Source organism: Miscanthus floridulus, chromosome 1, assembly GCF_019320115.1.
Source record: "Miscanthus floridulus cultivar M001 chromosome 1, ASM1932011v1, whole genome shotgun sequence".
Classification (NCBI taxonomy): Eukaryota; Viridiplantae; Streptophyta; class Magnoliopsida; order Poales; family Poaceae; genus Miscanthus; species Miscanthus floridulus.
The window spans coordinates 43024106-43033327 of record NC_089580.1 but is presented as its reverse complement, the minus strand read 5'-3'; the positions used below and the strand labels follow the sequence as shown (position 1 = coordinate 43033327).

Below are 9222 nucleotides of genomic sequence, written 5' to 3'. Positions count from 1 at the left end.
CTTGGCCCCTCGTCGCGCCCTTGGTTGCGCCCCTCGACGCGCACCAGGCAGCGCCCCATGGCGCGCCACCGGCCTAGCCCCTTGCCGCCCAAGCGCCGCTGGCCTAGCCCCCTGAGTCCACGCGCCGGTTTGTCCCCCTGCCGCGTCCGCCCGCGCCCCTGCCTCTTGATCTAGGGTTCCGGTGGGGGAGGGAGACGAGGGAGAAACAAGTCGGGCTTTTTTTTCTTTTACAAAACTTGCTCGGTCATTTAGAAGGGAGAGGAGGCTAGGGGTATTTATGTCTCCTACAACACAATATGACAAGAGGGACCCACTTTTTAACTAAGAAATCTAACAAAATGGACGGTAGTGTCATATGGAGCATTGAAAATGGAACACGGGGCCATACAAGAAATTTCAAAACTTTCAGGGCCATACAATGAATAACTGAGTTTCACGCCATACAAATAATTTTCTCCGGACAAAACGACGCTACCAACCAATACAAACCGGTGCATGTCACTTGTCACGTCCGGCGCCGTCCGCCGTTTAGGCCAGGCATGTTTTTGTCACTGGCCAGCAAGAATTGAACCAACGGGACCAAACAAATCGCCGGAACGATACGTAGGTAACCCAATAAGAAAACGGTGGCCATTTTTTCGCCCACGGAATACGAATAACTAAGGCGACGAGCAAAGCATGTACTATGCAAAACTGACGAAAACTTGATTTCACGATGTCTGACTACCACTCGTATCAGGGGGATAGACACGACAATGGGAAATGCCCATTGCCACTGGTATCAGGGGGATAGACACTACAATGGGAAATGGCCATTGCCGGATCTGTTCCTTTTCAGTAGTGTTATTCAGTGATGGAATACTCGCGGCCTTCTTCTGTTGGGATGGTAACTCTATCATCAACATCTCCGACTGAAACTGCAACCGGAACACAAGATTTGACGACAAGTCAACTCTGGTGCTTTTCATCCGCACGCTCTAGAGCTCATCCTGCGCAAGCATAAAACAGGAAGGAACGTTAGAAGTGGAAAACAAAATATATAGGGACGACTAGTTGTTATAGGGACGACGTTTTTTTCTTTTTGATAAGGGTATAGGGACGACGTGAACGCACATGTTTCTTCTCCTCAGCAGGAGCATCTTTGCTGTCCTCGGCCGGCTTCGCATCGGAAGCGACCTTGCCTTCTGCGTCAGCAGAGTCCTTGGCCACACCGGTAGCAGTATTATCAGCCTTGTCATCGTCGGCATCATCTTCGTCCTCCTGTCAAGCATAAGAAATTGCCACTTGGCGTTAACAAAAGATTGGCACAGTATATAGGCAGAAACTTAAGTACAAACAAATCAACCCAAAGCTTACATCTACATCTCGGTCGTCATCGTCGTTCGCGCTTGCAGATTCCTGGTAAAGAGGAACATTGCAAGTTAATACAGTCTCTAAAAAAGAACAGGGATGGCATTGCACAAAAGATAGTGAGTAATTCTGCATTACCTCCTCAAGCCTCTTTTTCTCAGCCTCGTCAAAGGCAGCCTTCTCGGCCTGAAATAGATCACTACTTTAGTTGTGTGCAATTAGGAATGTGTAGTACAAAACAGTAACCCTATATAGACAAGTTGGCATACATCTTTGTGCTTGCCCCAGGTCTCATCTGCAAACTTCTTGGCGTACTCAGGGTCGTCTGTTATCAGAATGTTGTCGAACAAAGTTCCTGATTTAACCTAGTATGATATAGAGAATGAAAATTAGTGGGGGCATCAAACAAGATAGCTAAGAAAGTCATTATGTTCATGGAGTAAATCAATAACCTGCCACAGCTCAATGCCAATGTGCTTCAAACTGTCAAAAGCGTAGATGTAAGGATCATCCTTGAATTCTGCATGCATCAATAAACAAATGCATATGAACTCCTAAAATAAGCATAAAAGGTGAAATGGACTCTTCTCAAAATTGAAATGTAAATATACCTGGGTTGTCAATCAAAGGGGCCTTCCACTTGCCTTTGTAATCAGGATTCTTGATTTTCTGAAGAACATAAAGACCAACTCATGTCAGCAGCTGTGTCGTGGCGCACTTCAGCTTTGTCTAGCATAATTAAGCCACTTAGTCATGTTCATACCTTTTGTTTCCATGGTCCTTTGTACTCTGGGTTAGGAATGGTTGGGGCTGTCCATTCACCATCTTCCTCATCATCCCAATCCTCTGGCTGCAACAGGTATTGAAGAATGTGAAATCAAGGACCTGCTTAAGATCAGATCACAGAAGATGTATATACTATGGAATAAGTGCCATAAAAAATACTATGTAATAAGCAAAATATGCACCTTCTTTGCATCGGGGTCAGGAATTTCCTTGGGAATATCATCATAACCCTGCAAAGAACAATCGAAGTCAGACACCAACAGTGATAAAGATCATTCGTAAAAGGCTGCTTATAATACTACAATATAGGCTCATATTGTCATCCAAGTAAATGATACTTTCTGAGTTACAGAACATAGTGGACAGAATATGACCCAAACTACTATGCCAAGCTTAGTAAAGTATATACCTCTGGCTTCTTGTCCTCAGGATCAGGAATGTATTCCTTATCATCCCAGTCTTCTGGCTGCAACCATTACATTCTACATTAAGCTCCTCTGTGAAAAGAGTTCAACCAAGATTTTACAGTATTTAGCAAAGGCAGGAAGAATTGTCTAAACATCACCTTCTTGGCTTCAGGGTCTTCGATCTTCTTTGGAGGAAGAATATCCCAATCATCATAGATGCTGCCAGATTGCTTCTCATCGTTATCAATGAGAATGCTGTATGTGGCATCAGGCCGGATGATCAGGGTGTAAACATGTGTCAGCTGGTCTGTCTCGCATGGCACCTCCTTCTTGATCAAATGGTTCTTGCCGTTCTTAGTAAGGATAGCATGGACCTTCTTGGTGGCATACCCACAGATATCCGGCCCAAACATGATGCTGAAAGTGAAAATTACAGATACAGTTTGTTCAATCAACCAGTCAGAGATGTTATACCTTCAATACGCAAGGAGATGGATGGAGACCGATCTTTACCTGTATGGGGTGTCGCCACCAAACTTCTTCTGATCAACATCAGACCCAAGCAATTTCACATAGCCACCGCCACAGTCGAGCTTCTGCTCGTGCTTCACCGAGAACTGCAGCAGCAGGGTCTTGTCCTTGTTGCTGAACTCGGGGTACTGCGCTGAAATGGCGTAGAACCTGTAGTCTTCAGAGGTCTGGATTCCTGTACCCACAAACAGAAATGGATGTCACTTAAGCAACATGCCGATCGAACAGAACAGAGACCATCACGGTCAGTGACCCTACAGATGTCGCTCCTCACCTTTGTCGTCGGCATCTCCGTTCCATTTGCCGGACGTGTGGTTCCACTCGCCTGCCGTGTTGTCGTCCTTCTTCCAGTCGGACTTGACCCATCGATCCTCCCATCCATCTGTTTCCGTCAGTTTGCACAATTCAGACGATAGATAGATTCTCCGGGTAACGACGAAGTCATCTCACAAACAACAGATGGCAAACATGGGAGGCACACAACGGCAAAAATTTGAACTCATACTCTAAACCTTGGGCCCAACAAAACCTATCGAGTCACCCGAAATTATTGCAAACTAATTAAAAACACCCACACGATTACCACTGGAACAGGTTGAATCAGTGTAGAATACAGACTTTCGCAAAAAAAAAAAAGTGTAGAATACAGACGAAATGAAACACACTCCTAGACCGTGAGATCACGAGAAAAAACATCCAGCGGCGTGTTGGGCTAGAGATCCCTCGCGGCGCGGCGCGCGCGCTGGACTGCCACGGACGCGAACGCGCTCTAGAACAAACGAGACCACAAAAAACAGCAACAGCCGCACCGGCATCGCTCCACGAACCAACGAACAGCAATGCAAGCACATTGTCTCAGATCTAGCACCGGGACGCCTAACCTATTTTTGCTAGATCCGTCACTCGGGAGGACAGGAGATCCAGAGATCACGAAGAGACGGGTGAGATCCGGGTGTTTACCGTCAAACTTCTCCTGGAAGAAGACCTCGCCGGCGACGCCGGCGACGGACGCGAGCGCGATCAGGGCCGCGACGGCGGCGGCCGCGGCGGGGGACGACGACCTCTCGAGGACCGCCATCACTGTGGACGGCGAGCGAACGCCCACCACTTCGAGTGGAACCTGCTAGAACCTTCCGCTGATTCTTCTCGTGCCCCGGAAACTCTCCTGGTGGATAGCGAGCGCGAAACGCACCGCGCTTAATAAGGAGTGGGGGCGGCCGGTGAGGTCCATCCTTGTGTCTGACGGCTGGGGCCGCGAGATGACGAGGCCCGCAGTGCACACGTGTGCTTGCGTGGCCCGCAACGGCTGCCCAATAGTAACTCACGGGAACAGCGGCTGGCCAATGAGGTCGCGCCGCGTGGCAAGGGCGACGTGTTTCGGAGTTCCGAGACGTGAGTGCCACCTGTCACCATGCGCGCCGGCGCCTCGCCCCTCTGGAGTGATCGCTCTTCGTCCTTTCTGTGCAGATGGCCCGCATGCTTGGAAGATCTGTCATCTGTGCATTGTACGTGCAAATGCCACCTCTCCCCCAAAAAGATGCAATTCTGGATTTAGACAAATCAAACTTCCTAAAATATCACTAAGTTTTAAATAAATAGTATTAATGTTTGCAACTCAAAATAATATTACTCTTTATACATATTTAATTAAAGTTGAGATAAATTGATTTTGTAAAAAAAAAAACCACAACTACGTCCTTTCGGAGATAGAGGTAGCATATGCATACCTCTGTAGTTCCATTTTGTGCTTCGAGAAAGAAAGAGCATCAACACTTATGCCTCTCTCTATTTCTAACTAACTACTCAGAAATTTAGAGCCCATTTGAGAAGGCTTTCTATAGCCCTGGCTTTGGCTAATGTGATACTATAGGACGATATTGTAGTTGCACTACTCATAAAACGATTTTTCTTTCTCCTAAAAAACAACATAGATTAGAGTCGAGGAAACCATCTTTTCTTTCTCCATTGGTTTTAGCTCCTCAGATTACTGCAACATGGAGCATGTTTCAGCAAAATAACAGTGTTTTTCTCTCACAACAAATCAGCCGTTTTTTCAGCCAGCCGAACAGGGTGAAAGAAAGCCCTCCCCAGCTCCTCAGGTTATTGTAGCGTGAAGCTAGAGCTTCAAAGTCCTCTCAATCCAGCAAGTTGCAGCTCCCCGATGGAGCATTGTTCGCCCCCAAAAACAATGTGGAGCTGGTGAAGCAATTTTTTTTTTCCACTGGCTCTGGCTTCTCATATTACTGTACTATATAGGAGCTAGAGCCACGGAGAGCCCCAAGTCCCAAACGGACCCTTAACGCAGGCTGCAGCTCCTTGATGAAGGATTGCCACTGCAACAAGCAAACAGCTGTACAGTACGAGCCCGCAGGTCGGATGATGCAGAAGCAATCAAGCACAGACAATTTGCCATGTTTCTTACCTTTGAAGACACTTCACCTAGATATGACTAATAAATAGAGTGATCCCCATTTTCTAAAACCTTCAGAGACCTCACGTCTTGGGAAAATCCATTCGAGAAAACTGTTGTTTGTATCGGAGGTTCTCATTTGTTTCATACACATTTTCTGTTTCTAATGTTTGCAGCTATCTCCGAAAATACAAAATGCAAATGAAGGTAGAGGATTTTCTGGTTAAAACCAGAGGCTTTTACAGCAGAACAGAAAATAGTTCGCAAACATCATGGCAAGAAAGGCTCTTGGTCAATGCCAAGTATGATCATTTCATTTTTGACATAGCAAACTACCAACACAGGCACAGAAAAGTACTACTGCTTCACATCATCACATGTTGTACTGAATTGAAGGAAACCATATAATGCTGGCAACTAAGTCTCCAAACTAGTGCAGCAAGAATCGAACTGCAGCTACAGCATCACCTTTGTGCTCTCGGAGGGTTCTCTCTGCAATCTTCTTGTCCAGCTGCATATTCAGATACACTTGAGAACAGCTTTTTAAAAAAATAAACATTATTTGTCAGTCAAGGTTTTGGATGAGTACCTCAAGCTCATTAGCAATAATTTCAACATCGGTAGGGTTGATCTTGACAGCAGCAAGTTCTTTCTCCCTGATGAAAGAGTAAATGCAGTGAATGTGATAAAACTGTTACATGGCACTTTTCCGGAAAAAAAAACAATATGTCAGCAATGGAAGAGATGGACTATATCTGCTTATTGTGTACATTTCAGATGGAGAGTTCATATCATCCAATAAAATAATATGTTACAAGAACTACAGAATAATCACAGAGTGCACAGAAATTGAAACATCAAATAGTCAAATAGCATTATAGCAATATAGTATACTGAAATGCACCGACCACCAAAAGGAAAAGGTTAGGCTAAAATTACAGAATCAAGAACGCTATATTCCAATTAAATTTTCTTCCAATTTGCATGCTACTTTCTGATCATCCAACTCAATCAAGATCCTGGAAGCTTTATTTTCATACTGTGCTGCAAAAAGTGCTGCCCTACCGAAGCTACCGTAGAGGAAGGATCGCAAGGAGCTAATAGTTGTGGACATGTTATGTGCTAACCTCAGCCTCATTGCATTCCAGTCAGCCTCTTTGGATGAAGCAAGTGCCGCCATGGCCTGCAGCGTAAACAAAGCATGTAAAAAAGAGTTACACCAATTTAAAAGCATAGCTGAATCAAACACAACATTTCTCTATAACTCTGCAATTGACTTCTACTTTTATCTACGACTTTAGTATTCATAAAACTATAAAATAACGTTCAAGATCATTGCAATGAGCAGATAAGAATCAAAGGTGAATAGAAATGTTATCCAAGCAAATACAATCGAATGCCACTTATTGTTGATCCAATGCTTTCCCTCAAGTGCATACTCTAAATGTATATCATTTTGGACATAATAAGGTCCACTGTGGGCTTTCTTTTTACTACTAATTTCTCGCGCAGTTGTTGGTAAGAAACTACGAATCTGCAGTAAAAGTATTTTAATGACGAAAAACTGGTGTTACTTTACTCGGACAATCTAGATAAATTTAGTAGACAAAAAAGAAATATATTTGTACATGGAGTGACAGCAAAAATTCTATAGGGTGCTAGAAAACTGAGTTTAATAATAGATAGCAGTTGACAATCATGTTGCAAACTATATTCAGATCTGTAAGAAATCCTACAGACATCTTTTGTGGTTAAGCTAGAAATAAGTACATAACTCGACCACGACATGGCGTTACTGGTTTATTTTGGAAGGAAACTTAAAAGAAGGTTAGAACAGATTGACGTGCAAACAGAACCTGCTAGAAATATCATGGGTCCTGGTACAATCGACATTCGGAAATTATGAGATGTCCATGTGCTTGCTTCCATTTGTAGCAATGTAAAATAGCAGTTAGACTTCCCATTTGTGATGGCAGTCGATTCACAAGTGCAATAGCAGTTAGACTTCCTACTTGTGATGGCAGTTGCTTCATATGCGCAATGGCAGTTAGACTTCCTACTCGTGTAGCGGTCACCGGTCAATTCTTAAGTGCAATGGCAGTAGTACTGATACAAGATTTTGCACAGAACAAAACGTTTTGTTATTTCTACTAAACGCAGTATATGTTTAGTTGATGAACCAGGATTCAAGCAAGCAAAATTACACATGAGCTAGCTATACCAGGATTCAGGTAAATTTACAGGCAGAACTTTAGGTGAAGCATGGCATCTCCGCAAAGCAGGTATACTGCACAAAATCTAAAACCACCTATGTGTGATGGATCCAAAAAGGGTAACATCGTCCAGCTATTCCTCACTAGAGCACTAGAGAGGAAGCAGAGAGAAGGAATCGGTGGGGGCGGGGAGGGGGGATTAAACGTACGGATTGGACACGGGATGAATCGAGCTGCCGGTCCTCGACGTGATCGGTGAGCTTGTCGAGCGCCTTGCTCTGCTGCTGAAGGTCCTTGGAGTCCACCGCCCCCTCGCCCTCGGCACCGGCCCCCACAGCCGCAGCCGCCTTCTCGTCGCCCGCCGCACCCATCGCCGTCTAAAACCCTAGTCCGGATCTCCTTTTCTCCGATGAGACGAGTGTGCGCGGCGCGCGTGTGCGGGGTGCGGCTGGCGCGATGGCCGTGCGCTTACTTCTATTCCTCCATTCGTGCCTTAAGATTCGTGTACCATTAGGGCCTTAGGCTGTCTGCGCCGCGGACCTGCAAAGCACGCGCTACGGTACCGGCCGCACCGCTCGCCTGCAAAGCGTGCGCTATGGTACCGGCTGGTCGATGGACCGCTATTCAGAGAGTTGGGGAGAGATAAAGGGGGAGGGAGGGGAATAAAATATGGAATAGTGGATATAGAGTATGGGATAGAGATAACACGGGTGCGGGAGAAATGGGTATAGAGTAGAAAATCTCGATGACTAAGATAGAATATTCCTTTTAAGAGATAGAAATAGAGGTGGACGAGTGCGGATAGCCTTATAGAATGAGACGAGAGAACACTTTACGGGGATCAAAACAGTTACGGACGTTTACATTTTTCAAAGTTTAGAGACCTTGAAAAGTTAAGGACCCCTATCAAAGAGAGAGAGAGAGAAGTTCAGGACCTTGGAAAGTTTACATTTTTCAATGTGTTTAACTATAATTTTACTGTTTTGTATATATGTCAATATTTATTTCTTTAGATCTAAACAATGTGCATTTGTGTACTTTGTCCTGAGCATTGCGTACGTATATTCTACAAAAGTAAAATCTGAAAATACAGTCAAGCTCAAATTATTGGATGAGTCGTGCTTGGTTTATAACCAAATTTTTTTTATCTAGGTTAGGATTTTCTTAGTCTTTTTTCGACAAGTGCTCAGATTTAATTATGTCCTTGCTACATCAAATTCATAGTGACATGATAGGTCACAGTTATGCTAGCATTTTAAAACCACAAAACGAGGAGAAAGCCATCTGAGTAAAAAGATGTTCTCTATATCTTTTATCATCCAACAACTTTTCTATATCATATGCGCACATTAGAGAGCCAATCTTGTTGTTAGAAGGCATTTTCCACGGAAACTCTATCCCTATCAATAAGACTAGAATTCAGCATTGATCCGGACAAGTTCCAATATTTTGTATTAATTTTTAAAGAGAGAAAATAAATCTATGCATACAAAGAGCGAAAATGTAAATCCCTTATCGTTGGGCG

General features: G+C 44.3%; 2 protein-coding genes across 2 annotated transcripts; both read right to left on the bottom strand.

Moving 5' to 3' along the window:
- Positions 1 to 433: 433 nt before the first annotated feature.
- LOC136501804 (calreticulin-like) lies at positions 434 to 4264 on the bottom strand. The gene is made up of 14 exons (XM_066497367.1): positions 4035 to 4264; positions 3349 to 3456; positions 3057 to 3249; positions 2702 to 2960; positions 2546 to 2602; positions 2319 to 2366; positions 2114 to 2200; positions 1962 to 2019; positions 1803 to 1870; positions 1620 to 1715; positions 1489 to 1536; positions 1357 to 1398; positions 1114 to 1260; positions 434 to 989 (listed from the first exon to the last, which is right to left on the bottom strand). The coding sequence occupies exons 1-14, from the start codon at positions 4150 to 4152 to the stop codon at positions 978 to 980; spliced, it is 1341 nt and encodes a 446-aa protein (XP_066353464.1). The 5' UTR covers positions 4153 to 4264; the 3' UTR covers positions 434 to 977.
- A 1323-nt stretch (positions 4265 to 5587) lies between these two features.
- Positions 5588 to 8145, bottom strand: LOC136481488 (uncharacterized). Its single transcript, XM_066478833.1, has 4 exons — positions 7907 to 8145; positions 6612 to 6667; positions 6074 to 6140; positions 5588 to 5995 (listed from the first exon to the last, which is right to left on the bottom strand). The coding sequence occupies exons 1-4, from the start codon at positions 8066 to 8068 to the stop codon at positions 5915 to 5917; spliced, it is 366 nt and encodes a 121-aa protein (XP_066334930.1). The 5' UTR covers positions 8069 to 8145; the 3' UTR covers positions 5588 to 5914.
- Positions 8146 to 9222: the final 1077 nt, after the last annotated feature.

Excerpts from the sequence above, each read along its gene's own strand:
- LOC136501804 (XM_066497367.1), bottom strand. The coding sequence starts at position 4,152 with ATGGCGGTCCTCGAGAGGTCGTCGTCCCCCGCCGCGGCCGCCGCCGTC. Across the intron at positions 2,961-3,056 it reads GGTGGCGACACCCCATACAG|CATCATGTTTGGGCCGGATA; the intron begins GTAAAGATCGGT and ends TTTCACTTTCAG. Across the intron at positions 2,603-2,701 it reads AAGACCCTGAAGCCAAGAAG|CCAGAAGACTGGGATGATAA; the intron begins GTGATGTTTAGA and ends TAATGGTTGCAG.
- LOC136481488 (XM_066478833.1), bottom strand. The coding sequence starts at position 8,068 with ATGGGTGCGGCGGGCGACGAGAAGGCGGCTGCGGCTGTGGGGGCCGGT. Across the intron at positions 6,668-7,906 it reads ATTCATCCCGTGTCCAATCC|GCCATGGCGGCACTTGCTTC; the intron begins GTACGTTTAATC and ends TTTACGCTGCAG. Across the intron at positions 6,141-6,611 it reads TGGAATGCAATGAGGCTGAG|GGAGAAAGAACTTGCTGCTG; the intron begins GTTAGCACATAA and ends CTCTTTCATCAG.